General features: G+C 40.6%; 3 protein-coding genes across 3 annotated transcripts; all 3 read left to right on the forward strand.

Annotated features, from left to right (window-relative positions):
- Nucleotides 1-6,819: 6,819 nt before the first annotated feature.
- LOC104923793 (ectonucleoside triphosphate diphosphohydrolase 2) lies at nucleotides 6,820-13,812 on the forward strand. Its single transcript, XM_010736982.3, has 9 exons — nucleotides 6,820-7,069; nucleotides 8,568-8,685; nucleotides 9,252-9,402; nucleotides 9,553-9,712; nucleotides 10,314-10,541; nucleotides 10,925-11,197; nucleotides 12,277-12,396; nucleotides 12,564-12,698; nucleotides 12,791-13,812. The coding sequence occupies exons 1-9, from the start codon at nucleotides 6,953-6,955 to the stop codon at nucleotides 12,995-12,997; spliced, it is 1,509 nt and encodes a 502-aa protein (XP_010735284.1). The 5' UTR covers nucleotides 6,820-6,952; the 3' UTR covers nucleotides 12,998-13,812.
- A 226-nt stretch (nucleotides 13,813-14,038) lies between these two features.
- nelfb (negative elongation factor complex member B) lies at nucleotides 14,039-22,497 on the forward strand. Its single transcript, XM_010736981.3, has 13 exons — nucleotides 14,039-14,342; nucleotides 15,955-16,115; nucleotides 16,207-16,306; nucleotides 17,670-17,900; nucleotides 17,986-18,171; nucleotides 18,275-18,387; nucleotides 18,465-18,567; nucleotides 19,839-19,934; nucleotides 20,090-20,232; nucleotides 20,957-21,063; nucleotides 21,162-21,303; nucleotides 21,513-21,621; nucleotides 21,958-22,497. The coding sequence occupies exons 1-13, from the start codon at nucleotides 14,241-14,243 to the stop codon at nucleotides 22,114-22,116; spliced, it is 1,752 nt and encodes a 583-aa protein (XP_010735283.1). The 5' UTR covers nucleotides 14,039-14,240; the 3' UTR covers nucleotides 22,117-22,497.
- A 90-nt stretch (nucleotides 22,498-22,587) lies between these two features.
- Nucleotides 22,588-27,931, forward strand: LOC104923795 (P2Y purinoceptor 2). Its single transcript, XM_010736983.3, has 2 exons — nucleotides 22,588-22,646; nucleotides 26,052-27,931. Exon 2 carries the CDS (start codon nucleotides 26,071-26,073, stop codon nucleotides 27,067-27,069), a length of 999 nt encoding a protein of 332 aa, XP_010735285.1. The 5' UTR covers nucleotides 22,588-22,646; nucleotides 26,052-26,070; the 3' UTR covers nucleotides 27,070-27,931.
- The last annotated feature ends 12 nt before the right edge of the window (nucleotides 27,932-27,943 follow it).

Genomic DNA, 27,943 nt, shown 5'->3' on the forward strand with positions numbered 1-27,943 from the left:
TACACACATCTGAGAGGCATGCTGTCTATAGAAAAGTCATGCATTTCATGTCTTGACAGTTGTTTAAGCTCGCCCCCCTCCCCCAAAAAAAACGCAGAAAAGGGAGAAAAATGCAGGACAGCGGTGAAATCCCCACATGTACATGCACACCCTTTTTAACACATTCCGGAAACCGCCGATGAATGACATCCTGTGAGGTACTGTATCCGTCAGGCCAACCCACCCTTTGCAAATTCTGACCGCCTCAATACACAAGTGCACCTGAACCGTGAAAGGAAGGTGAAAATTAAGTCTACTTTGGGGCATTAAAAAAAGCCTGTGGCTTATCTCCCGGCTGGAACGATGCCTTCCCCTATCTGACACACAAGGAGGCAGGGAAGCTGTCCTGAATGGGAAACAACATGGCCCTTTACAAAAGCCTGTTAGAAACAATTAGTCCTGAGTGCCAGGGTTTTGATTTGACTGTCTAATTGCCGGTTCAGGGTTGAGAGAGTGTGTGAGGTGGCTGGGAAGGCCGGGGAGCTGTGAGGGCCCTGGGGGAGAACTGCTGTCACACAATAGCGGCCTTTATTTCACATTTAGCTTCTACAAAGTGGGTGTGCTCAAAAGATTTAATCCCACATTCAGACCTGACAAGAAAAGTCATTCGTATTGAAAAGGTGGGCACAACACTGTTTCAGGTGCCTCCGTCTACTTCCCACCCTGCAAAAAAGAAGGGGAAAAAACACACTACTATAGTTTATTATAGTTTTTTTTTCTTACACAGATGAACAAGGTGGAGGGGGAACCTGATCCTGGTCAGGATCACCTCTGAATCCTTCACTGGCACTCCTTTCAGTGGGCTTGCTTCTTACAGAGGCCAAATTAAGCAGGATACCATTTCTAACTGCAATATGTGTGAGTGACGAGTGGCTGACACAAATAACAGTAGGCCATGCATGTAAAAGGATGGGACTGTGCTACAGGATTACAGGAGCCTCATCCACGGTGGTTTGAGCCTCATACTTTCACCTCCTAACATGGCTGGGATTTCCCCCCCCCCCCACTCCCCTTCTGTTAAGAAGTCCGTCCTCACATACCAAATCCACCCCCACCCACCCTCCTACTCTTAAATATCACCTGCTTTCTGCTCCTTTAATCACCTCAATAGGCATTCCTTCATGCAGTTTACAGGAACCTGTCGTGCACAGGTAAAAGGGAAAAAATTCTTTCAAAACAATGGTGAAGCAATGCATGCAAGCTGTAACTGCAGCCACATCTTTGGACGAGAAGAACATTTGACTTTAAATACATGCATGAAATACAGTAGATGCTTAGCAGACTCCAGTCCTGAAGTTTGGAAACCAAACTGATCACACATCTCTAGGTTTGATAGGAATTGCCTGCATTCGCACACCATGATTCATAGTTTCATACTTTTTTTGCTCAATAATAATGATAGTAATAACGTTGTAGTCACCAGTTACTTGCCAACAAACTTCCAGGTTAGCCAAAGTTATTTAGAAACAAAAGTGAAATTACTGCTGCTGTTGGAAACTGACTTCACTATTTCACTACTTCACTTCCTATAGTTGTGAGTAGACATAGTTTCCATTTGAGGGGAAAACTCTCTGAATCATCATATTTTTGGTGCATACACACAGTATTACCACCACATGACACAATGTCAAAACCAAAAGCTACTTCTTCAGGACAGGCTGAAGGTTCTGCAAGATTCATTCATAAAAGGACTTTTCTTGTAAACGAACATGATTACATTCAGTGTTATGTCCTTAAAGTCCGGCAAATATTTTCCCTTAATTCAATTCATTTATTTAAATAGTGCAGATTTTTTGTCTTCTTCTTCTTCTTCCATGTTTTTCTGGCACATTGCTGCACCTCTGCATGATATAAACAAAATGGGGACCCATTCGCAAAAACATTGCTCCAGAGCTCAACTAGTGGTCAAACAGTCCGATGGATACCTTTAATTTCATGTCCCACCACATAAAAAGCCTGAGGCAGCACCGCGTCCACTATCACTGGGCTGAACTGACTATACAGGATAACCACTGTCACTGAGCAATTAGTAGCTTTTTTAGCAACGGCGCTCCTAAAAGCCCCTGACATACTTTCCGTGTTCTGCGTCCGCAGACAGCTGTGGACTTGGCATGTGGCTCCATTCATACTACACGTGCATTCAACACCCAGCAAAACCTCCTGACTTTCTTTCAGACACCTGTGGGAAGTGCACCGTGGCAAGAGGCAGTTAAAAGAACCACATGCCATGAAAAAAAGCCCCATCAAATCTTAAATTTAATCACTGATTTAGACACAGTAATCTCAGTGTTGCTTATGATTATTGCACCATCTGAATTTATTATATCATATAGCAGTTATGTGGTGAGGACAGTGTTATTTCAGTTCTCACTGATAGAAATGACGGCTAAAACTATAAACATATGACCCATGGTGTTGTCCTTTAATTTACAGTCCCAATATAAGCTCTGCACTAATTACAACCTGAATAGTTGACTGTAATTAAATTAATGTCAAATTAACCCTCAATTGTGTATTTAGTTAATCCCATCCAGGTTTATATCAGCAGGCCATATGCACCCTAAGGTGTCTTTGCATTCACATTCATCAGAGAAAACCCTAAATTTCTCTATCACCCCACTCGACGGAGAAGGTAACTTCAAAGCAGGGACTGAGTCACAGGGGCAATAGAAGCCTGGGACCGACAAATGCACCAGTTGTAAAACTTAACAAGGTGTGAATGCCCTCTGTGTGCCCTGGCTCTCCAGTATGCAGGGGCAGCCTGTGGAAGTCCTTAGGGCCTGTGGTACACTGTAAAAAATGTTGATTCTGGGGTCTGAAAGAAGTTTGTCAGACAACACATGTCAACAATGCACAGTGGGCATGTTCACCCAACTGAAACAGACACCAGAGATGCAGTCCAATTCACATTTAGATTTCACAATTACCAGCCATTAAAGGAAGCTTTTGATCTACCTGATGTACGCTCTGATGAAGGTCTTGTATATTGAATGCCTGGCTAAATGGATGTTGACTGATCGACTGATGGAATGCTCAACAGACGTCAATTGGTCACATTTGATTGTCAATTCACGCCTTTAGCAACACAATTGGCAAGTGGTCTGAAGTCTGCTGTTATCTTACAGAGATGATTGACCGGGGAAACTCTGCCAATACTCATCACCAAGGGTAAGTTGGACTTAATCACAGTCAATCACATAAAAAACAACTTATTATTGACTTGGTGTTTTTAAAACCAACTAAGTTGGCTGCTGTGGACCACCACCTAGGTTGAGTTAAGACTGTATAATACAAAAGTTCAAGAGTTTAAAATTATGCTAGCAGCTATGTGAGGCTGTAATACCCATTGAACACAAACTGTTAGATAGAATACACTAATTGAAATATCACCCTGATCATAGCGCTTGATAAATAGTAAAAAAAAAAATCATGATCATGAATGCGTGAAACAAATCGCATGGTAACCCATCCAACAGCTGTGAGGACATTTCACTCTGAACTACAAAAGTCAACTTCATGGTGGTGCTAAAGAAAAAGTCGGGCAATAAGAAAGTCAATCAGATTGAATGTTTGTGGTGAAACCGTGGATATCTGTGCATTTCACGCTTAAGATTTCACTCTCGGTAAGATTGATCTCAACAAGGTCAACCAATGAAAATAGCATCACATGGAACAAATGTGATTTTTCTTCAGCATTTTATAGACGTTAGCAAGGCTTTGCTCCTGAATGCAAGTTTTCATTTGTGTCAGTTCTTACATGACGTCAATACACAGCCTGCAGTCATCTCACTCTGACACAACTATCTAGATAAGCACTGTAATGCCATGTTGAGGTGGACATTTTTTACAGTGTAGCAACTCTTTGAGGAGGGGGTCAGTGTTTGGAGAGGAAACATCAGGTGGCTTGTTGGAACCACTCGGCCTGGACACTTCTGATTTATCTGTGCATTTCAGAATTATGTTGCCGACCTCTTCACCTGACCGCCATTTGTGTCACCCCCCAATTTCTGTTCAGGCAATCACCCCCAACCCCCCTCACCCCAATTCCTACCAACCACAGTGCCCCCGTACAAGCTGCAGTGTCATCAACAGTTCGGTACACACATTAGGTCATAGATAATAACTAGTAAAACAAAGACTAGTCACAGACAGACACTTTGATTTTAGCTTTCTCTAAAGACTGTGTCTTGTATTATGTTCAAACATTTTTGAATTAAATTACAAGATCATGATAAGAGTTTATTAAGCTGTAATGCACTACTATATGGCTGCACACATATACATTATATATATATTATATTATTATATATATATACGTTATCGAGTGTTTGTATTGTATGCTGGCTGATAATGAAATGGAAAGTCTAGCATTACCTCTATGTTATGAACTGATGATAAAAATACCTTTTTGTATATTTTTTTCTTAATGTATTGCCAGCACTTTAAATAATGACACAGTTATGACTGTATGTAATATGTGGTGTATATATCAGTCAAAATCTGTACTTACAATTAGTTAACAACCTGTCTTTCAGAGATTATTAGGAGTAGATCTCCCTCTAGTGGATATAAAGAGTGAAGGCCACAAGCACTCCACAATCATCTGTTGGGATGTTTGAGATCAATTGGACGGCAGAGGGAAGAAAAAGGAGCCAATGAGTGCTTCAGGACTGTTGGACGACCTTGTGAAGCTGACTGAGAGAAGAGTGTGCAGAGCTGTCATCAAAGCAAACGGTGGCTACATTGGAGAATCTAAAATATGAAGTTTTTTTACTACTTTCACCTCCTAACATGGCTGGGATTTCACCCCCTCCCCTTCTGTTAAGTCCGACCTCACATACCAAATCCCCCTCCCATGCATTGCTTCACCATTGTTTCGAAAGAAGTTGTAACTGCAGCCACATCTTTGGACGAGAAGAACATTTGACTTTAAATACATGCATGAAATACAGTAGACGCTTAGAAGACTCCAGTCCTGAAGTTTGGAAACCAAACTGATCACACATCTCTAGGTTTGATAGGAATTGCCTGCATTCGCACACCATGATTCATAGTTTCATACTTTTTTTGCTCAGTAATAATGATAGTAATAACGTTGTAGTCACCAGTTACTTGCCAAGAAACTTCCAGGTTAGCCAAAGTTATTTAGAAAAAAAAGTGAAATTACTGCTGCTATTTCACTACTTCACTTCCTATAGTTGTGAGTAGACATAGTTTCCATTTGAGGGGAAAACTCTCTGAATCATCATATTTTTGGTGCATACACACAGTATTACCACCACATGACACAATGTCAAAACCAAAAGCTACTTCTTCAGGACAGGCTGAAGGTTCTGCAAGATTCATTCATAAAAGGACTTTTCTTGTAAACGAACATGATTACATTCAGTGTTATGTCCTTAAAGTCCGGCAAATATTTTCCCTTAATTCAATTCATTTATTTAAATAGTGCAGATTTTTTGTCTTCTTCTTCTTCTTCCATGTTTTTCTGGCACATTGCTGCACCTCTGCATGATATAAACAAAATGGGGACCCATTCGCAAAAACATTGCTCCAGAGCTCAACTAGTGATCAAACAGTCCGATGGATACCTTTAATTTCATGTCCCACCACATAAAAAGCCTGAGGCAGCACCGCATCCACTATCACTGGGCTGAACTGACTATACAGGATAACCACTGTCACTGAGCAATTAGTAGCTTTTTTAGCAGCGGAGCTCCTAAAAGCCCCTGACATACTTTCAGTATTCTTTCAATCACTGTTTCTCTTTGACAAAGCATACTTTAATTTCCCTCTTCTGTGGAATGTCTAGAAGCAGCTGGGGGGATGTGAAACAGGAATGGGCATCTCATTTCTCAAACCTCCACTAACATGCATGCAAACACACCCACACAACACACCCACCCATACGCTACTGACCCCTGACCTTCTCTTAAACCAAATTTGGGGATGCACTCTTACTGGCTCACTGTCCTCAGTGTCTGAGGCACAAAATGTTCCTGTGTCCATTTCCTGTTAGTATTAAGGTCACTGTAACTTTCAAAGAGTCTGAGCTCATTTAAATCACTTCTGTTTTTTGTCATGTCGGACAATAGCTTCCTAAATTAAAGAGTGCCAGTTTTAATGGAGAAATCATCGCAGTAATATGTTATAAAAATGTTTTGCTCCAAAACATGGACGTGGACTGTGAAGATATAATCATATGAAAGGTTTTCTCACAAAATTAGCGGAACATCATCATGTGTACTATGTCTCAGGATTTTCAGATTTTTGATGACATTCACAGAATTGTCTCCCCACTTAACCACCAGTGTTAACCCTGTTTGTCAGTTGCCATTTGTTTCATGTGCAGGCAGTCTTTTGCATTTCTATGGCAGTTATTAAAGTTGAAAATGTTCATTTATGTCTCCTGTTTGTCTAGCAGTTGATTTATTTAATTATTTGTTGATTTATTGAATAGTAAACACTCTGGGGACAGAAAAGCAACTTTTATCTCAGATATATCCATCAGACTCTGTAGTTTATTTAAGTAAAGTAAATAATAGAGAGCTGCTGTTTAACCACTCAGTGCAGCTGATTGGTTCCTGACATGAGGGTCTGTGGTTGGTATGATTTTGTGCATGCACTATAAAGTGCAGTGCATGCACAAAATCACACCAACCGTCCGTTATCTCACATTTTAGCAGCCTGGGCTTCTTGTACCCACCCACAGCTGGTGAATCTACAGCTAGTAACAGGAAGCGGGAAGTGTTCTCTTTCAAAAGAAAATACGTCAAATGGTCAGACCAAACCCACGAGCCGTCAAACCGTCGTCTATTTAACGCCCCTTGTCTCCGTGGGTTTCTTTACTGAGCATCAGGAGCTCTTTGCGCTTTGCAGACCTCTCCGGAGCCTCCGAGCGCACAGAGCCAGCATGAGCCTCCCGTACTCCAAGAGCATCCCTGCACTTGTGCTGCTGATAGTGGCAATAGTCGGGATTCTGCTGGTGGCCCTTCCGGCTAGAGAGATTAAGATGCCTTCTGAAAACATGGTAATGAAAAAAACTATTTCGTAAATCTTCTCATAATTGACGCATCCAAAAGTTTTTGGAGAACTGAATAAGTAAGTGATTGGTAGTAGTCGCTCCTCTGGCTTCAGTTCAGTGTAACTTGTATTTGTAAATATTTCGAAACAGTACCTGCATTAGGTACTGTGGGGGGAGGAGGGATAAGAAAAGGTGTTGTAATTTTTCTCTGGTTGAACCTTGAAGAGTCTTTTTGTGGTTTATATATTTATATTTTATTATAGCTCCATAAATAGTCAATGGAAAGACAGAGATGCTCTTTGCCAGATGACACAACTTCTGTGTCTTTTTGTTAATGTATGTGGCTGTGCATATATAGTCCCATATAGTGAGGTTAAAATTGGACTGCATGGTTTTAAAATGCAGTCCAGTTTTTCCTGCTGTTACATATTATTTGAACATGTTTAGGACAGGGTGTTGCACTTTTCAGTCAAGTGAAGAGCAGAGCTGGGGAGAACCTTATCAAACATAAGGTTCAGTCCTCCCGCCTTACTAACCCAGTATTTTTTACTTGAAAACATAGTGAGCTTGTTAGGTCACAAAAAATACTAATTTCATTTCAGTTGTTAAAAAATTTCTCAGCTGCAGATTGTCCTGCACATAAAATGATCAGATAGACTCCAGCCCCAGCGTGATCCAGATGAGAATAAGTTGTTACAGATAATGAATAGATGGATGGATAAAGTGGTTTGAGCCCTATCGGTTTTAAACTTGTCTGTTTGTCAGCTCAATGTAGGACAGCGCCTACCACACTACTTTTAGATGCCAACCTCAAAAGTACAAAGTGTTTCTGAAGGAAGTGATGCAGAGCAAAGAGTAGACACAACGGGAGAGTGCTCTTGAATGCTCTTTGTCAATGTTGCAGACAGAGTTTAAACTGATCTCATTCTCTCATATATGCTGCCTTTGTCTGTGGAATAATGCCTGAATGTGATGCTTTGAAGTCGCCGTTACAAAAGAGCACATAAAAGGGGACAAAGTCAACATCGCTGAATGAATTAAGACAGAAGAAAATATCTAATCACTCTGTACTTTGTAGTCTCATAGAAAACATACCATAAAAGGCCAGCATGTATCAGTATGTAGGCTACTTATTTTTGAGTCAAATCACACACTCGCTGTGCTTTGACCACATCCTGTCAAGCCTTCACTGCTGGTGTAAATGTCTTATGTTCACATCAGTTTTTTTTACAGATGTATTCAGTGTGTCACATTATTTCAATATGGTACATCACTACAGACATCACTACAGCTAAAAAAAGGGAGCAAAAGCACCTGGTTTTAGTGATTTTTCAGGGTGACTGTAGAGCATTTTGACCAGTCTTGTTGATTCTGGTTTTGGTTCTGTTTTTTAAGAAAAATCTGCAGCCCGTACCACCACAGCCTAACCAGACTTCATTCAAATGAATGTCAAAACCTGCACCATGCTGTGTATGACTAAGGTTTAGTGCTCTGTCTGTTTCAGTATGGAGTCATTCTAGATGCAGGCTCGTCCCACACCTCCATGTACATCTATAAATGGCCAGCTGACAAGCTCAATGGCACTGGTATTGTCACCCAGCACAGCGAGTGCGATGTCAAAGGTGAGCTCATACTTGACACTCATATAGAGTAGGTCTAGACTATTATTTACACAGACGTAACAATTTACAGTACTCACACCTTTACAAATGCAATTTTTGCCAAAAATTCCATTCCCAATTCCATTTAACTCGATTATAGACCCTTGAGACATATTTTTCCAATCTTAGTTATGTAGATTTTACTGACTTGCACCACCAGAGGTAAGTGGAAAATATTTTTTATTCTTTTTATTTTAGTTCCCTTTCCCTTTCGTCAACCTTTTAACCCTAGACACATGGTTTCACTTCCATGAAAGATACGTGTACAAGGACGTGTCAAGGTCAGATTCAATGTCTACACACTATCTTGTCTTGTGCAAGGTTTTGAAAATACTTCATTTACAGACATTTGAGACATCTTAGTCATTGTCACTTCTTCTTCTTGCCTCAGTTTGTTTTTAGTTCCCTTGGAAACGGCAACAAGAACCTTATCTCAGCGGGTCATTCGTCCTTTAAGACAAGGAAGTTCACTTTTTTAGGAGGTCAGGAGTTCTTTGTAAGCAGAAGTACGTTCCCTTTCTGTCCAGGTGGAGGAATATCCAGCTATTCAGGTGTTCCTGGCGGTGCAGCAAAAAGTCTCGAGACCTGCCTGGAACAAGCTCTGAAGGATATCCCAAAATTCAGGCACCACCAAACTCCGCTCTATCTAGGAGCTACTGCAGGCATGAGGCTCTTGAAGTCAGTAGAAATTCTTATCAAGACAGTAATTACACCAAAATATTATTAATAGTATTACTACTATTTTCTATTATGCATGAATGCAATGAATTGATCTTGGATTTAAAGATTTAATATTCTTTATTTTCCACTCTTTCCACTCATTAATAGCATAATCAATGCCACAGAGTCCAAGCGTATATTGAAGGAAGTGGAAAACAAACTGCGGTCTTACCCTTTCAAATTCAAAAATGCAAGCATCCTGAGTGGACAGGAGGAGGGGGCATACGGCTGGGTCACGGTCAACTACTTACTTGAAAACTTTGCCAAGGTGAGTTCCAACGTTTCACTTTTATAACACTATCCTTCCTATTCAACACATCCAAAGTCACAGAGGAAAGTATCCATCTTAAAGTGCTTTAATTCTGTTAAATGAATCCCCCACAAACTTCATAATACACCATCTTATTGACACATTAACAGCAACAAGTGAACTGCTGTTTTGCAGTAGACTGATGAATTGTGAGATACACTTAGCTCACATTTTAAAGGTATTAATTAAATGTGCATCAGTTGTAGATTAGGTGTACTGGATGTTGGTGAACTACTAATGCTGGATGAAATGTTAGAGGAAGTTATTAGGATTCATTTGCACCAAACTTTGGAGTATCTCACCATAGAGTAGATGTTGAGATGCTTCACTGGATAAGTAGTAAAGAAGACCTGCTTGTGGTGCTAATTCAAAAGTCAGGATGGATGGATATTTATACAGACGACAGACTATGACCCACTGACCATAGATTCATGTGGGTTTCATGGTGGAAAGGTCCCACATAAAGTGTCATGCCGGGATGTTTTCTTCTGAGTAAACTTTTATTGTCCTTGATCAACTCATGTTTTTTTGTCCTGACATGTCCTTTCTTGCCACTCAGTATGGCTTTGTCGGGCGTTGGCTGAATCCAGGCAGAGAGACAATTGGAGCTTTGGATTTAGGCGGAGCTTCCACTCAGATTACTTTTGAGACTTCAGAAAAGGTGGAGGATAAGGATAACGAGATGAAGCTGAATCTTTATGGAAAAACCTACAGACTATACACCCAGAGCTTCCTGTGCTACGGTCAAGACCAGGTTTTGAAGAAACTGCTGGCTCATCTTATCAAGGTATCGTCACATAGCATATAGCAGAATTCTCGTGATTACTGCCTTTAGGATTCTCTTTGACCACCAGAGAGGCCAGAGGTTAAGGTCTGTCTTGCTGCATTATACTTGTGCCCTTTGAATATGAAGCTGGAGCAGAGGTTTGACTGTTTCCCCCTGTTTTTTTGTTGTCTTTGTGCTATTTGTGATATGAATCTATGAAGCTCATCTAACCCCCAGCCAAAATGCAAATAATCATTCCCCAAAATGTCAAAGATATTTTAAAAACCTAAATGTTTTTAATTGGGCTTCCTAAAAATGTGAATGTTTACCTATTCTAATGTTTATTTTTATTAGACATAGTAGACAGGTGTGTGATATGCTTCACTGCTTTTTACCTCTTCCAGATTCAAGGTTTGAAGACCCAGCTGTACCATCCCTGCTATCCACCAGGGTTCAACATATCCATCAAGCTGGGAAAGGATGTCTTTGATTCTCCGTGTACTAAGAATGATAGACCGGCCCAGTTTGACCCTCAGATGTCTGTATCTGTCATGGGCACAGGAAATTACCAGAACTGCCTTGGCAACGTAACGAAAATGTTCTCCTTCACCAACTGCTCTTACTCCAAGTGCTCCTTTAATGGCGTCTTCCAGCCCAGTGTGAGAGGAAACTTCATGGTGAGAGGGCCTTTCATACAGAGACAGCAAAGAGCTCAAGTTGAGGGAGCAAAATTAAGTCAGAATAGTTACTAACATTATGATCACTTCACATTATTTTACTTTTTGGAATGTTTTCTTGGTGCTTCTCTATGGGCTTGGTGCTGTTGTCTGGGACGAAGCTGCAATAGGCTGCAATGTGTCACATTTTAGCCATGCTAACAGTGTTGGCTCTAGGGACATCAGTCTGTCCTTTATTTTGGACCAATATCTCACCAACCACTGGATGGATTGTAGTGGAACAACTTTGGTGATCCCATAACATTTATTTTTTTTCCATCATCAGGTCACAATATTTATTTGTCTGATACTTGGGTTTCTGACCAAATATGTGCAAAGCTAGTGAAAGTCCCATCAGCCTCAGCTGTACATTTAGGCTGTAGTATATAACCATGTTAACACTGTCACATATTGACAGCATATTAGCATGGCTGTAGACCATTATACTTGTATACTTTTTATTTAGGAGAGTTCCACTTCCATTTAGTTTAAATGTACCAAGAGTCACCTTGAACAAAAGCATAAGGGAATTTTACGAAAGTTTTCTTCATAGACAGGCATCAAAACACATATTACCTGTATATGACAAAAAATAAATTATTCAGTGTTTTAATATTTTAATTGAATCATTTTTTATCATTCTAAAATTTTATAATTGATGTATAATTTTGTTACAGATTGCTATTCACTCAAAACAAAGAGTATTGTAGTGCTATTGTATTTTTGACAAAGGAAATGGCACTATTTGTATTTTAAAGTTGGTTCTTCTTTCGAAAGTAGCAATCTGAGTCATCTTTGGACACTCATTGAACACATTGTTGCAAAACAGGCTCCGCCACCAACAAGCCCCAGTGCAACTGCACTGCCTGACTGCACTGTCTATATCTACCCCTCTGGTTATGATTAATTATTCAAATGAATTTCAACCTGAACAGTAACGTGTTGTCCAGCTTTAAATTTTTACAGTTTGTTTTCAAAGCTGTTTGTCTTAACTCCAGAAAAGTGTGCAACTTTGAATTGATTCACTGTCCTCTCCTCAGGCATTCTCTGCATTTTACTTCACTCACACCTACCTTACCAGCCTCACCAACATCCCCATCACATCACCCAGTCAAATGAAGAAGGCAATCAAACTCGCCTGCAACATGAGCATTTCTGAGGTACTATTGAGCATACAGCTCTCTGAGCCTAGCTGCTAATAATTTAGGATTAAGGATCTTGTGTCTGAAAAAAATATTCTTGCCTTAACCCCAGTAAAGACAGACAAGATTAGGATTAAAATTTGAATAACAAAATTGAGATTAACCAATGTTATTTCCTCTCACAGATGAGTAAAAAGACAGAGCAGTCTGAGAAATACATGAAGAATGTCTGCCCCATCGCTAATTTTGTCCAGGTCCTCTTAACGGAGGGCTACAGTTTCAATGAGATCTCCCTTCCTTCCATTTCTTTTCAAAAAAAGGTCAGAAAACAAAGGGAATACATATTTTTGTTTATTATTTGCTGATATTTCAGTCTGTGTAACAGCAGCAGTGTGTCATCTCTGTTTTACAGGCAGGAGGAGCATCTGTAGGCTGGGCTTTAGGTTTCATGTTGAATGGGACTAATATGGTACCAGCAGAGTCACTTGGAGTGATCAAGGTTCTGCCATCAGGTCCCTGGGTTGGCATTCTTATCCTCTTCATCACCCTCATCATCATTGCAGTGGGGTACCTAGTGATGGTCTGCAAAAAGGGTAGAGATAAAGAAGGCATGGTGTGACCTTAATCTAATCCTAACCCTCGCAGTCCAATTCATATTGCGCACGCGCACGTGTGTACATGTAAAAAGATCAACATGTCGTATGTCCTGCACAATTTTCTTTTCAAATCCGCAAACCTCATGCTTGTGTGTGAAAACGTGCATTAATGTGTGTAAAATTAAACTCAGGAATAAACCGTGTTTTTATGTAAATGTTGTTTCATGTTGTCTCACAGCAACTCAATACATCACTGTCTCACAAATCATATACATTACACAGCTGTGGTCAGAGTTATCTGTGGAGGTGTTCTCTGGACAAAGTTTTTAATTTATCAATTTGAATTATCTGTAGTAATATGTATCTGTAGAAAAGTCACATTTAGGCCTTTTATGGCTCCTGGTATATGAAGGATTATTTAGGTGCAGATGAAAAATTTATAATTTTTCATATATTCACTGGGGCTGGTTTTAGAGATTCTCTCAGATAACTGTCTATATAATGTTGTTGACAAAGTGACTAATTGATCACCAGTAAATGTGATAAGTACAGTCAGATTTAAAGGTCCAGTGTGTAGAATTGAATTGTATTTAGTGGTGTGATTCCTGCATTGCAATCTCCTCACATCACTCTCACCTTCCTAGTGTAAAGGAGAAACAATGCTTGAAAGGCCTTGTGTAGAGTCACTAGCTATTTAGTTTGTCTGTTCTGGGCTACTGTAGAAACACGTTTCAACATGGCGGCCTCTATGAAAGAGAACCCGCTCTCACTTTCACCATATGAAATGATCATTTTTAAGTAACAAAAATATAAAGATTCTTATTTTCAGGTGATTATACATGCATGAAAACATAGTTGTGAATATTATACACCATGTCTGCCTTATTCTGAAAATAAAGTCCCTAAATCTTACACACTGGACCTTTAAACTCATTTGAACGCAGAAAACAATAAAACAAAAAATAGAAAGACTTTCATAATTAAATTCTGTAAACATACATACTCCTAATAATTGAGTGATACATTTAAATTTGCCGCCATTACAGCAAACAAACAAAGTCAGCTCTGTGTGTTTCCCGCAAACCAGCACGGAACACTTTTCGTCACCGATTGTTTCCGACGGACTGTTTACAAAGTTGCGCCGCAGGAAGTTTGCTTTGACAGCGTATAATATTAATGTGTCGGTTTGTTTTGTAGCACGCTCTCATGTTCACATCATTTATCCACGCGTAAATCTTTGACGTTGATGATTAGACAAACGGGACAATGTTCGCGGGGCTGCCTGAGCTCGGGATCTCTAACGGAGAGGACCTCAAAGAAACTCTTACCAACTGCACGGAGCCGCTGAAAGCCATCGACCAGTTCCAGGTAAATGATAAAGCATGCTGCGTGCACACGTACAGGACTCTCATACACCTGAGAGCGTCATAAACTGTCCCGTAAACCGCGTACAGGTGCACCGCGCGCCGTCTGCTGTCTGCGTGACCTCGCGCTGCTGTAATGAATGGCTGAATTTAAACGTGGACGCGATAAACAACACGTCACTAGTCCGTAGAGCACGTGTAGCTCCTAAAAGTCTTAAAACATTGTGATATTTGCACGGTATGAACGCAGCGTTCAGAAGTTCAGAAGCGGGCTGGTCAAATTTGGAGCCAACCGGATGCTGCTGGATGCGCGAGCCTCGGTGTATCGATACAGCGGTCTCGTGCAGACGAAGAGAGCGAGCTCAGATGTGCGTGTCGTCACCTCAGTGAGAGGTTTGGATATGAATATGAGTGTGATTCATTTTCTGCAGTCAGACACTGATGCACATGTGGACTCCACACACACACACACACACACACACACACACACACATTTTAGTGCTTAATTAAGCACTAATGACTAATTTAGCATTAATTTCAGAGCTAAAGTGCTTCAAGAAGAACACGTAGAGAGATGTACACACTTTGCATCTGGCTGTTATGAAACTATAATAACTCTCTTACACACAGCTACGCATTATTAGTAATGTGCTTATTAATACATGAACTAACAGGAGCAAAGATAAGGATGCCACTCACAGAATACTTTTTAATCAGGGCAAGCTTTAGATAGTAAATAACAAAAAAGTGTAATAATTATATATTTCACAGAGGGTGCTCTTATTATTATTTTAATTGTCTAATGTCTAGTAGTATTATTGTGATTTTGTCCTCATGTTTGGCTGTCATAAGAGAGTCTAAAGAGGGGAATATTACTTATAAGATGATTGATACAAGTATCCTTGATACTATTTATTACATTTATCTTTCTTGATTGAAAAGTAGAACGTGATTTTTAGTCTCGAATGTCTCAGTCCAAATATTCAATATAAACACAACTATGAACACATTTATAGATGGGCCAGTGTTTAACTTGTTTATGGATGGGCATGATTTGAATCATATTTCTAATATTTGTTAAATTGTATAAAATCAAATAGTCTTCTTATTTTTTGTTTTTTACCTCCACTTGGTAGTTAAACGTGTGCTGCATTCAGCTCTGCTCTGCAGGAGGACACTAACGTTTGCTATAACGCTGTTGGATGGGTGAGATGCTCAGGCTGCAGCCTCGTAAAGACAGTTGTGTATTGTCTTTGTGACTGCAGAGGAAGTTTAGAAAGTTCCTATTTATGAACGTCATCAAAATATCTGACTACTATCCTTTATCAGCAGGGTGGTACGGACCACTATGCAGGTTACCAGCTACAAACCAGGTTAAACTAGTCTAAAGAGTTCCAGGTGAATATTAAAATGTCAATTATTGTTATTTGAGTCCAAATGAAGCAGAGACCGTATGAAGCAGCCTTAAACAAAGTGATGCTTGGTTTCCTCAGCAATTTTACCTGTGTTTTAAATGTCTTCAGTCGTGTTTTACCTGAAATCTGTCGTTCTAATAAGCAACATTTATTTGGCTGGCTGCAGCAGCTAAGATTAACCCCTTGATGATGTGACTGCAGATGGAAAATGGCATCCTGCTGCCGACCCTACAGTCTGCTCTGCCCTTCCTCGACCTCCATGGAACGCCTCGGCTGGAGTTCCACCAGTCTGTCTTTGACGAGCTTCGAGATAAGCTGATGGAGCGGGTCGCCACCATTGCAGAGGGCAAGGAAGAGGACAGGTGTGTCATGGGTTGTTTTGATCTTTGAGTCATATTTTCTGAAGGATTTTAGATGCTATTGTGTTTTTTTTTTCTGTCCCTCTACGTACAGATACGGGAAGCTTGAAGAGCTGCTGGAGAAGAGCTTTCCTCTTGTCAAAATGCCGTCCATTCAGCCAGTAGTAATGCAGGTGCTGAAGCATCTACCCAAGGCAAGTGTTTTTAGGGGGATTCCTTTCCTGCTGAAAACTAAAAATTGTAATATATTACAAAGAGGGCATGTTCCGTGTTTACATTTATTCAGTACTTTTTTATCACGCACTTTGTTTACTGTAGAATGTTAACATGTGTACACTGATACAGTTATAGAGGTCAAACCTGCATCATGCTTTACAAGCCTCCTGATCAGGGTTGAATGAAACATTGCCCTGCTTTGTGGACCAGGCTCTGTATTCACAAAATACTTAATCTTCCTATGAGGAGACCAGCTGACCAAACAAATCTTATCTGTTGCTGGGGTTCCTTTAAAATGACAATTTTACCTGGTAATTAATGCCAGCCGTAAAATCAGCTTTAATTGGTTGCACACATTTCTCCGTACTGAGTTCTCTCTTTTAGCATAGATACTAAATACATCATTAAAAATTCATTAATGAATTCATAAATAAATAATGTAATTTAAAGATATATTTCAAAATATAATTGGGCCAGATTTATAGGCCTCTATGTACAGAACATGGCAGAAATGGAAAATAATATTCATAACCGTTTTTATTCATGTATAATCATCATGATTGATAATGATCACAAAAATGAAAAAAATGCTCATAATGAAGTCATTTTCTTTCACATTAATATTGCCTGCTTGAAACAAAAGGATAAGCACACATGGAGAGAAGTACCTAGGATGTGTTTTTGTGGTCCATCTTCTGAACATTGTAGTTTCACCACAGACCACCAATAACATTCACTGTCACATAAGTTACATAGTTTGGTGTGAGAGCAGTCGGATTCTCTGAGCGCCGCAGACATTTTTTCCTAAGTCCTTATAACTTCTCCTTCACACCTTTCCTTATTTGGTGTACCTCAAAGGGAGTTTAACACTCATTGTATGCCTGTTGTCATTACTATTTTAGTCAACCTTTCTTGACATGGACTCTGCAGGTGATGCGGAACATGCAAGTGCCACTTGAAATCTCAGATAGCTGACAGTCTCTCTGAGTGAACTGTGACATAAAAGCTGGACCTTTGTTGCTATGTATTCCCTATTGCACCCCAAATCTTGGGATTTACCTCTTTTGGTGATCACATTGAGAACTGTTCTAGCATCTTCTGTTCTTGTTGCAAATGTTCTACACACTGTGAGAGTCGGTTATGACCAGCTGACCGTAAGAGTCCCTGAATGGTCATTAGTCTACAAACAGCAAATTGTGTTCCAACTACAATATGTTCTTAATGTAACTAAATAAGTAATAATAATAAAATAATGGGGAATAAATAGTCTCAGGTAGATTGTGCACAGTTTCACGCAATATGAATTTAATTGTTCAAACTGTCACTTTGCCCCTCCTGCAGGTGCCAGAGAAGAAACTGAAGTTGGTGATGGCTGACAAGGAGCTGTACAAGGTGTGTGCTGTGGAGGTGAAAAGGCAGATCTGGCAGGACAACCAGGCTCTGTTTGGGGATGAAGTCTCGCCCCTCCTGAAGCAGTACATTGTGGAGAAGGAAGCCGCTCTGTTCAGCAGCGACCTCTCCATCCTGCACAATTTCTTCAGCCCGTCTCCCAAAACACGACGCCAGGGCGAGGTGAGTCACAGTCGTCGAGTTAAAGGTCTAACAAGCGGCAACCAAAGTCTCAGAAACATGTGGAATGATGGATTTGTTGTTGCAGGTGGTCCTAAAACTGACCCAGATGATCGGAAAGAACGTGAAGCTGTACGACATGGTGCTGCAGTTTTTACGAACACTTTTCCTGCGAACACGAAATGTCCACTACTGCACGCTGAGAGCAGAACTGCTGATGTCTCTGCACGACCTGGACATCAGTGAGATCTGCACCGTCGACCCCTGCCATAAGGTAAGGACACAAATAAGTGATGATGAAACAGTTTAGTCACCCAAGAACCCCAAAGCACACGCTTTTCCTGTGTCTTACGTGTTTCTCGTGTGTGCTGTGACAGTTCACTTGGTGTTTAGACGCCTGCATCCGTGAGAAGTTTGTGGACGGGAAGCGAGCCAGAGAGCTGCAGGGTTTCCTGGATGGAGTGAAGAAAGGACAGGAGCAAGTCCTCGGGTAACGAATGATTTGAATTCATGAACAGAGCTGCTCACCTGTGATGAATGGATGAATAAATTTTTGGTGCGTTGCAGGGACCTGTCCATGATCCTGTGTGACCCGTTTGCTTGTAATACCCTGGTCCTGAGTATCATGAGGAACCTGCAAGAGCTGCTGAGTCAGGACGCTTTACCCAGGGTAAGCATACTGTGCCACATGATGATGATGGTGGTGGTGGTGTCATGGTATTCTAATCATCGACAGCTGGTGGCAGTGTTGTAGTAGGAAAGTGACGTGGCTGTGCAGCAAGAAAAAAAAAGGTAGAAGACGTGTAGCAATCATTAATGCAGTTTTTGATCATGCAAAAGGAAATGTAATCAACATATTTGTGATACACACACACGCAGTGTGTTGGTGAGGAATACTGAATATGCATATAATGAGGGATGACATGATCAAACAGTCACTGAATATGGCAGCATTGCAGTGAATAATGAATTTCTACTTTTGGTTGTGACCAGGCAGAAACTAGTGTTTAATAACCCAACACACGGCAACATAACTGAGATATGTTGAGTTATTGATTATATAATCCGAGAATCTTTTCACAGAGTGTAGTGGCTGTTTTAACAAAAGCTCCAGTATCTGCTGAGTCTGAGCTTTGTCCATAAACTTAATTCAGTCTTCTTGTGGAAACAAACTGTAATCACGAAGAAACAAGGACATTACCAACTCATAGCATTACTGAAATAATCCAAAATGATTCCCACAGTTTGACACATAGAAAGCCAATTATATGGTCAGAACTTGTGCCGGTCCATGTCTCAGCTGCTTTTTAGCTTATTGTAGTACCAATTTACCTACATATGTTTCTACGCCCATGCACACTCAAACCTGCCTCACGGTATTACCGAACCTGTCACAAAATGTAATGAACTGACTTCCAGTGTTATCCATTATTCTACATATACATTCTCTTTACACAGAAATACTAGCAGAACATAACTAACATGTCATAATAAGTAGCAGTCAAGCAAATTCTTAACTGATTCTCATAAAATAACATGAAAGCTGATAAATGATTAATTATAAGTGAATATTAAAGGTTGTAAATGAATATTAAGTTAAAAGTTGAATTGCATACTAAACTAAAAGTATTTGATTGATTATTGTTTTTGCATAAAACCTCCTCAGCCAACAATCAAAACTCCAAACACAATATTTCCATGTTCTTTACAGTCTGGGTCTATTTACATATTTACATCTCTGTTGTTTAAGCTAGTCATATCATGTACATGTCACCGTCTGTCCATATAGTGTCACTGGATTATTTGTTGTTCAAATGACAGCTACTGTGAATGTGTTTTCACTATAGACACCCACACACCCACACACACACACACACACACACACCCACACACCATTATATCACCAGAATGTTAAGTGGCTGTATGTGTGTTTGTGAACAGGACAGCCCAGATCTGATGCTGCTGCTGAGGATGCTGTCACTGGGTCAGGGTGCGTGGGACATGATTGACAGCCAGGTCTTTAAAGAGCCTCGTCTGGTACGTATAGTGTATCACTTCCTGTGTGTCAGGTGTGTGTGTGTGTGTGTGTGTGTGTGTGTGTGTGGTTCCACGCCCAAATCTTTTCATCGTCACAGCATTCAAACAATCTGGCTGCAGGTGGTTGATTTGTATTCTCATGCACGTGCTCTCAGGATTTGGAGGTGGTGACCCGCTTTCTGCCCGCCATGATGTCAGTGGTTGTCGATGATCACACCTTCATAGTAGAACAGAAGCTTCCCAGCGAAGAGAAGAGTTCCCTGACGTACCCAACCACTCTGCCAGACGCCTTCAACAGGTTAAGTGCTGCAAGCAGGCATAATATAAGATTTCAGGGAAAGTTGTCTTCGTAAAAAATTAGCATCTCTGTGTGTGAGACAGAAACAGGGAGAGGATCGGGTCAGCGCGTTAACCACAACGTGCTGTGAAACGCTTTGCCAGTAAAGTTTGCAAAGTGTTAGGACTGGTGTTACAAGAAAAGTCACACTCTACAACACCCACACAAGTTGGCAAAGTGCCACAACAAATGACAAACCTCCACTGAGATGACTTTTATTAAACTTACTATTATAATTAAACTTACTCAAATCAGTCATTTTTCTGACTTAAAAGAGGTCAAGCTATTTGTTAAAGCATCATAACCAAGAAATACAGTAGGACTATGAATATGTTTATTGACACTTTGGTTGAGATTATGTATAAACCTCACTTCAGTGTATTTTACTGTGACTGATAACAATCATTAGTAATAGGGGAAACAGAGGAAACGCTGATGTATGTCTGTCAGGAGGCCAACACAAGTTGAAGTTATGTTATGTTGTTATGTCTTCTGAGACACGTGTCTTATCTCATTAAGTATATGATTGTGATGTTACCAACTTGACATAGAATATTGGACCGCTGTTTATCAGCAGGTTTCAGGAGACTACTTATCTGGATCAAGCTAGTGACTTTTCAAAAATCTCTGGACTACAAACTCTTTATACACTCTCAGTTAACAGTGTTGTGATTGTGACTCTCAGGTTCCTCCAGGAGAACAGAGTGGCCTGTGAAATGGGTCTGTACTATGTCCTTCACATTGCCAAACTGAGGAACAAGAATGCCTTACAGAGGTTACTACCAGCCCTGGGTGAGTACCACTTCCCCTGAAGTCCTAATATAACCTAATATGTTTTTGTTATTAAAGCATGTCAAAGTAAGAGCTGTGTCTCTGCTGTCCCCTCACAGTGGAGACCTATAATGACATGGCCTTTGGCGACATCTTCCTGCACCTGCTGACTGGACACCTCACCCTGCTCTCTGATGAGTTTGGATCAGAAGACTTTTGTTCTGTTGTCTTTGACGGCTTCCTGCTTACTTCTTTTTCTAGGTGGGTTGATTGGTGCCCATAGTCAGCGTACTCTGCTTCATAAACATCATTTTAGTGCGTTATCAGACACACAGCAGACCGTCCATTTACCCCGACTGCTCGGCACACAGAGCATTGAGCTGGCTGTGCTGCTTTGTAAACATGATGGTGCTAAATGTTGCTCCCAACATTATTTTGCTGCACTGAATCCGTTCTTGTGTCTTTTCCAGTAAAGAGAACGTCCACAGACACACCCTCCGGATGTTGGTGCATCTACATCACAAGGTGCTGCCATCCTACATGGAAACCTTGATGAAAACTCTTGAACCTCCAAAACAGGTTGGCTTCATTTTTTTACCTCCAGCTTGGTGCTCGGGAATAGACCGCAGCTAGATATAGATATAGATGTAAAGATGGAGAGAGATAAATTAGGACTGCACTGCTGGTAGTTAGTGAGAAGTGTGGAACCACAACATGTTTACAGGAAACTGTATGTGCCTCAACATCAGATAAAGCCAACGTTATGCTTCTACAGTGACTGATAGAGACATACGATACATAATACAGTCCAATTATTTATTTTTTATGCAAAGCGGATGAATATGTGATACAAAGATCTTTTATGTGTGGTGTGCGCGCTCACTCTTTGTGCCGTGCTGTGTCTGGTGACCACAGAGCAGCGAGCCGGTGAAGGAGCTGTACACCCAGCTGACAGAGAAGCTGGAGGCCCAGAAGAAGAGCCCTCCGCCACCAGAAGAAACTCCATCCCTGGATCTGGGGCTGCACCCGGTGACCGTCCCCACCACCGCCTCCACCCCAACCACACCTATTTGAGGCACAGCAGAAACCAGAGTTGTCTAACAGTGACTGACTGTAAATAGATCCACCAGTGAACTTTCAAAAAGAGCGGACATTTTACATTATTGTTTGACTTTTTTATTTTTATTTTTTTTCATGGAAGTTTATTTTCTTTAGATGTTTGTCTCTGTGAGGGTCTTCCAGCTCTGACAGTGTAGTCCAACAGCCAACAATTTTCCTCCAAGGCGGGGAGGGGTTGGTGGGTGGGTGGGGGTGTATTATTACTTTTCTAAATTTTGTGCTCTTGCATTTATTGTCCAAATATACAGTATTTTCATATGGAGTTGGGCTATCAGTGTGTTAGATTTTAATGTGTCAGTAGTGCAACAAACCTGTAAATAAATCAATATATAGAAATACAGAGTGGTGTGATGTCTTCTAGGCATCTTATGCAGCACATGTGATCATTGGGCGACTCCCCTGGTAGCCACACAACACAAATATAGGTGTGAAAGCGAAACAGTGACTCTTATTGGGCTCACATACTGAGGACGACTTCAACAGCGGTAAGACCTTTTCAGATTCTCTCTGCGTGAGCAGCCAATGCCACGGACGAGGTTTTAAACAGTTTAACTGCCATTACCTGGTCTATTGTGCATATATTGATATTTCACATCCATAAAAATACTTTGTGGTCCTGATAATTTGGAGGATACAAAAAATAGTTGGATGTAATATTTTACAAGTGTTGTGTTGTCATGTATGTATATGTTATAACATGTCAGGAAACCTCACTTTGCTCAGCAAGTTACTATCTATAAATCCTTACTAGTATATATAGATATAAAACATCAATATCACATCTCTTATCTGTTTATTACTTAGTTCCTCAGCAGTACAAAAAGTGGGAATTGATATTTCTTTAAAGAGTGATCAAACAGAAGATAATCACAAGAAGTCTAGATGCTATAGTTTGGAGAAAAACCTGCAAGGGGTAAATAAATATGAAGAATCACAAAAATAGTATTTATTTCACTGGATTGAATTTTATCAGCTGGTGCAGATTTTAAACACACTTCCATGGTGTCATTATTGCACATTGTATATTTGGCAACACTATTGACTCTCATGTATCCTGCTTACTGCCATGTAGTCAACTCAAAAAACATCATAATGATACTAAATGCGTATAGACCACTCCATATAGATAGAGTTTATGCAACTTTAGTCAACAATTACTTTAATATTAATAAATGTAATATATATATATATAATTACTATAAAACAAGGACATTATGTATAAAGTTATGTTCCTGGTCATTAGCTGCATTTTTTTAAAAGTGTCATTTGGATAGTTTAGTTCCTGTTATATTTATTTTAAATAGGAACTCACTCATTTCACACATCAGTTTACCAGTCCAGTTAAAAATGACTCTGTCAAAACAGTCTTCTGTGTTCTGATGAAGCTTCGCCTTCCACACGACAACTCTTTACCAGAAAACACCACTTTAGGGAAGTGTTTCAGAAAAGGTGTTTGTGTATTCATAGACACGAAGGTGCAAATAAGAACATTCTACCAATACACGCCCATTCATTTTTTTGGCGATTTTTAGGCAAACCGTTTGGCAAAACACTGAGAATAGTCATAGTGCTTGATTTCCAGCCGAGCTGCACGTTTTGACTATAAAAATAATAGTAAGCAAGGTGAATAACATATAGTGTGCTCTTTCAGCCACACTCAATAATTGATCCACAGGAAGTGCATTTTAAGAAGCAGAAGAAGAAACAGTTTTACTCATCAACATTAAACTACAGTCGGAAATATCAGCCTCACACTCACGTGCAAAGAAGCTGTGTCCTCATGCCCTCCACATGCACACAGTGATGTCAGGGGAAACGCTGATGTATGTCTGATGGACTTTCACATCTTAAAAACTTGCTGAGAAGCACTTGACTAAAACTGAAAAAAGAAGTCTGGTGTCTGGGACAATTCCACCTGTGGCAGCTACTGTACACATGTTTTACAGGGCACAAATTAACATCAGCCAAAGAAACAATGGTGATCTATAAAACAACATATAAGGAATAAGTAATTTAGCTCTATTTATACAGTACACACAGCTCATGAGTGTTCACTGAAGGTATGGATGAGTATGAAAATGATTTGAATCATATGCCGTCGCCTTCAGTCACGAGAGCTCAACCTAACTGAACATCTGTGGAAGCTTCTGTAGTGGCGCCTAAACACCAAATGAGGGAGCATCTATTGGAAGAATGCTGCTCTGCACACATTCTATGTCAATCAATCAATCAATTAAAATGGCACTTTTCGTTCAGGTTAGTGCAATTCAAAGTGCTTTAGGTAAATGATGTTGTGATAATAAAGCAATAAAATAGATAAAACACAATAATCAATAAAACTGATACGGGGGAGAAACATTCTGAGAGCTTGTGGGGGAACAACTCCTTATAGAGACTCTGATTTGTCGCCTGTCTATAGAGGTTTTATGGTTGATTGGGTTTTCACACAGTCTGCCACAGGACTTTAAAAATGTCAGATAACCTCACTTTGGGAGAAGTGATTCAACAGGGCGTGGTGAGTGTGTATTAATAGACACACAGGAGCAAATAATCCATCTCAGTTCCTTAACTGTACTAAGAACAGAAAGTTTAGAGGACCCAAAGTGCAAACACAGCCATACACTGAATTCACTTAAAACAGTTTGTGTCAGGGTGAATGTGCAGTAGCAGGTGGAGATCCTGCTGAGAGAGAATGCGAGAGTTGGGCTTGTGGTGGCAAGAGTCCAAAAACAGGAACAGAGACGAGACAGGGCTGGAGGTGGCGGGTGGATAGCAGGGGAATATCCTGAAGCACAGGGAGAGTGAGGTTAACAAGGTTCAGAAAGATGCGCAGAGCAGGATGTAGCATTTATTACCACAAGGGAGATTCACCAACATGGCAGAGTCTGGGAGGTGGAGCTGGTCTTTTGTACTGCATGGTTAGATGATGAGAGCTAGGTGGTCAGGTGATCAGGCAGGTGAGAGGGGAAACCAGAGGGCACGCCCAGCAACACACAAACAACAGAGAGACAGACACAAACACAGGGAACCACGAGGCAGACAGCCACCTCGTAACAGAGGACCAAAGACTACCTAATTCCAGTATGGACAAAATGACATGAACACTGTGCAATATAAAGAAATAACTCAACATGCAGTTGATTGTACATGCTGCTGCCAGAGGAAAGGTCTGATAGTGTTACAAAGTGGGATGGTGTATCCTTTAGAGGACATGAATATATTAACAAGCCATGCCAATCTGCCCTTTAGATTTTGGTATTTCTTCCGTCGAGGTAAAAATTTTGGCCTGTTGGTGGTCCGAAAGGAAATTTTCAAGGTTTCAAAGTGGAACCTAGAAAATCACACAGTACTGCCATTTCGTTTCACTTCCTTCATTTTAAGGAATTCTATTTGAATCATTTCTGTATTTGAACGTGAATGACAAAGGTAAGCAGTGTAAAGACCCCCAGTTTGGTCGAGGGGAGTTACTTAAAACTAGACTTCTACTGCTACTACTATTACTACTACTACTACTAATAATAATAATTAATAATCCTTATATTTATCACAAAACTTGTCCAGGGAGTACCCCACCTCTTGCCTTAAGTCAGCTGGGATTGGCTCCAGCCCCACTGCCACTTATCCTTATAGGATAAGCCGTTACATAAATGGATAGATGGATATCTATTACCAACCTGCAATAAGAAACTAAAGTTTTTGGTCACTTGGGGGCAGCAGACACAAGTTGATCACCTTTATTCTGAACTTCGTTCCTCATCCAACAGTTATGCAACAACACAATAACGAACCCTCGAAAAGAAATGGTACCCCCAAATGTAGACTGTATACAAAATAAAATGTATGCATGTATGTATGATACTGAAGTGTACAGTTCTGTTTTTTTCTCACAGGCATAAGAAACGAAAGAAGATGAAGCCTCTGGTAGTTTCCTCACAGCTTGGGAACAGCAGCAATGACTCTGGATCATGCCTGGCAGAGAACCAACCTGTGTCCATCACCACCCTCCTGTGCCTGGTATTCTTCCTGGGCTTCGTCCTCAACAGCTTCAGCCTCTGGGTGTTCTGCTGCCGGTTGCCCAACTGGAGCACTGGAACCACACTGCAGTTCCACCTGGCCCTCAGCGACGCCATCGCCACCCCGGTCACTCCCATGATGGCGGTCTACTTTGCCATGGGCAACGACTGGCCTTTTGGTCGGTTCTTGTGCCAAGTCAAGATTGCACTTCTTAGTTCACATTTCTACGGCAGCACCATATTCCTCACTCTCATCAGCATCCATCGATACACAGCGGTGGTGCATTTCAACAGAAGCTCCTGCATGAAACAGAGGAGCTTCATCAGGAAGCTGTGTGCAGGAGTTTGGTCTCTGCTGCTGATCCAGTCTCTGATCTACGCCATCATGCTCCCTCCAACTAAAGAGGGCAAAAACAGTCAGTGCCTCACTATCCATCAGAAGAACCTGACAAACGCCTACTTTGTCATTAACTTTATCCTGTTCATCTTTGGGTTTCTACTCCCTTTCCTTGTGTCAGCTGTTTGCTATACCCGTCTGGCGAGCACTTTAACTCGCCTCAATATTAGCACAGCTAAAGGTCTCAAAGTCAAGGTGAAGTCTCAGAGGATGATAGGCATGTGCCTGCTGATATTTGGGCTGTGCTTCCTGCCTCTGAACGTGGTACGAACTGTGGGAGTGGTACTGAAAAAATACTACCCAGGACGCTGCCACGCTCTCACTCAGGTTGAGACAGCGTATTATGCATCCTGGATTTTAGCAGGAGTGAACAGCTGCCTGGATCCACTGCTGTACTGTTTTGGGTCGCAAAATTTCCGAGATGCATTCCAATCTCTCAGGATTGGGCAGAGAGAAAGTCCAAATAGAAGTGATTCAGAAATGACTGCAAATCAGTAACATGAAGTCATGACTGATACTAGAGGCCCAGGATTAAGTGTTAACTCTGCCTTAAGAAAACTATACAAACATTCTTGGTTGGTTTACAGTTGGAGGACTTGTGAAGAAGATTTCTTGACAGGGTTTTACAGACTGACACCCTCAATTTGACCAGTTCAGTATGTTGTAGCATTTCCTACCATTGATACCTGTCTCTTATTTATTTGCTCAATATTTCTTCATCTTATCAGATCAGATCAGAAATACTTTATTAATCCCTGCAGGGAAATTGTGTAAGGGTCACAATATTTCTGGATAGGTACCTGAAACATTTCTCATATCCACTTTTAATAGAAAATACATTTTGGGAAATATGCTTTATGATGAGAATTAAATGAAAAGGTTGATATCCCTTTCTTATCTTACCAAAGGTAACAAAATCCACCTCTAAAGCTCACTAATTAACATGTTATATCTCGTTTGTTTAATCCAACATTTACTTTTCCCATCTCAAGAAGGAAAGCGTTGAATTATTTCTTTAAAGTGAATGTATGTAATGTATATATGCAATTTGTTTTTTAGTTTTTCCAAGCTGAATCACCCACAGTTCTAAGATGGCTTTCATTTACCCATTCAAATATCAACTACTGACTGTAGGCTGTAGGGTTTGAAGTGCGACAGAGCACAGATCAGATTCATAACCTGATCCATGTGTATGGATGGCTTATGAGCCAATTGTCCCCTGGGCACAGGCGCATAAAAGTCTTATTCTCTGAAGGCCGTGTATTTGCTTTGCTAATTTTAACTGAGGCTTATGGCGCCGTTAATGTACAATGTAAAGCTGTATTATGTGGCAAAAAATAAATTCAAGTATAATCACAAATACTGGATTGGA

The sequence above is a fragment of the Larimichthys crocea genome, chromosome III (assembly GCF_000972845.2).
Source record: "Larimichthys crocea isolate SSNF chromosome III, L_crocea_2.0, whole genome shotgun sequence".
In the NCBI taxonomy this organism is placed as follows: Eukaryota; Metazoa; Chordata; class Actinopteri; family Sciaenidae; genus Larimichthys; species Larimichthys crocea.

What these genes read in the sequence shown, in the direction of transcription:
- nelfb (XM_010736981.3), top strand. Translation starts at nt 14,241, where the DNA reads ATGTTCGCGGGGCTGCCTGAGCTCGGGATCTCTAACGGAGAGGACCTC. An exon ending in GGACAGGAGCAAGTCCTCGG is followed by an intron (nt 18,388 to 18,464) that starts GTAACGAATGAT and finishes GGTGCGTTGCAG; the next exon opens with GGACCTGTCCATGATCCTGT. An exon ending in TCTTTAAAGAGCCTCGTCTG is followed by an intron (nt 19,935 to 20,089) that starts GTACGTATAGTG and finishes ACGTGCTCTCAG; the next exon opens with GATTTGGAGGTGGTGACCCG.
- LOC104923795 (XM_010736983.3), top strand. Translation starts at nt 26,071, where the DNA reads ATGAAGCCTCTGGTAGTTTCCTCACAGCTTGGGAACAGCAGCAATGAC.
- LOC104923793 (XM_010736982.3), top strand. Translation starts at nt 6,953, where the DNA reads ATGAGCCTCCCGTACTCCAAGAGCATCCCTGCACTTGTGCTGCTGATA. An exon ending in GCAGGCATGAGGCTCTTGAA is followed by an intron (nt 9,403 to 9,552) that starts GTCAGTAGAAAT and finishes ACTCATTAATAG; the next exon opens with CATAATCAATGCCACAGAGT. An exon ending in GCAACATGAGCATTTCTGAG is followed by an intron (nt 12,397 to 12,563) that starts GTACTATTGAGC and finishes TTCCTCTCACAG; the next exon opens with ATGAGTAAAAAGACAGAGCA.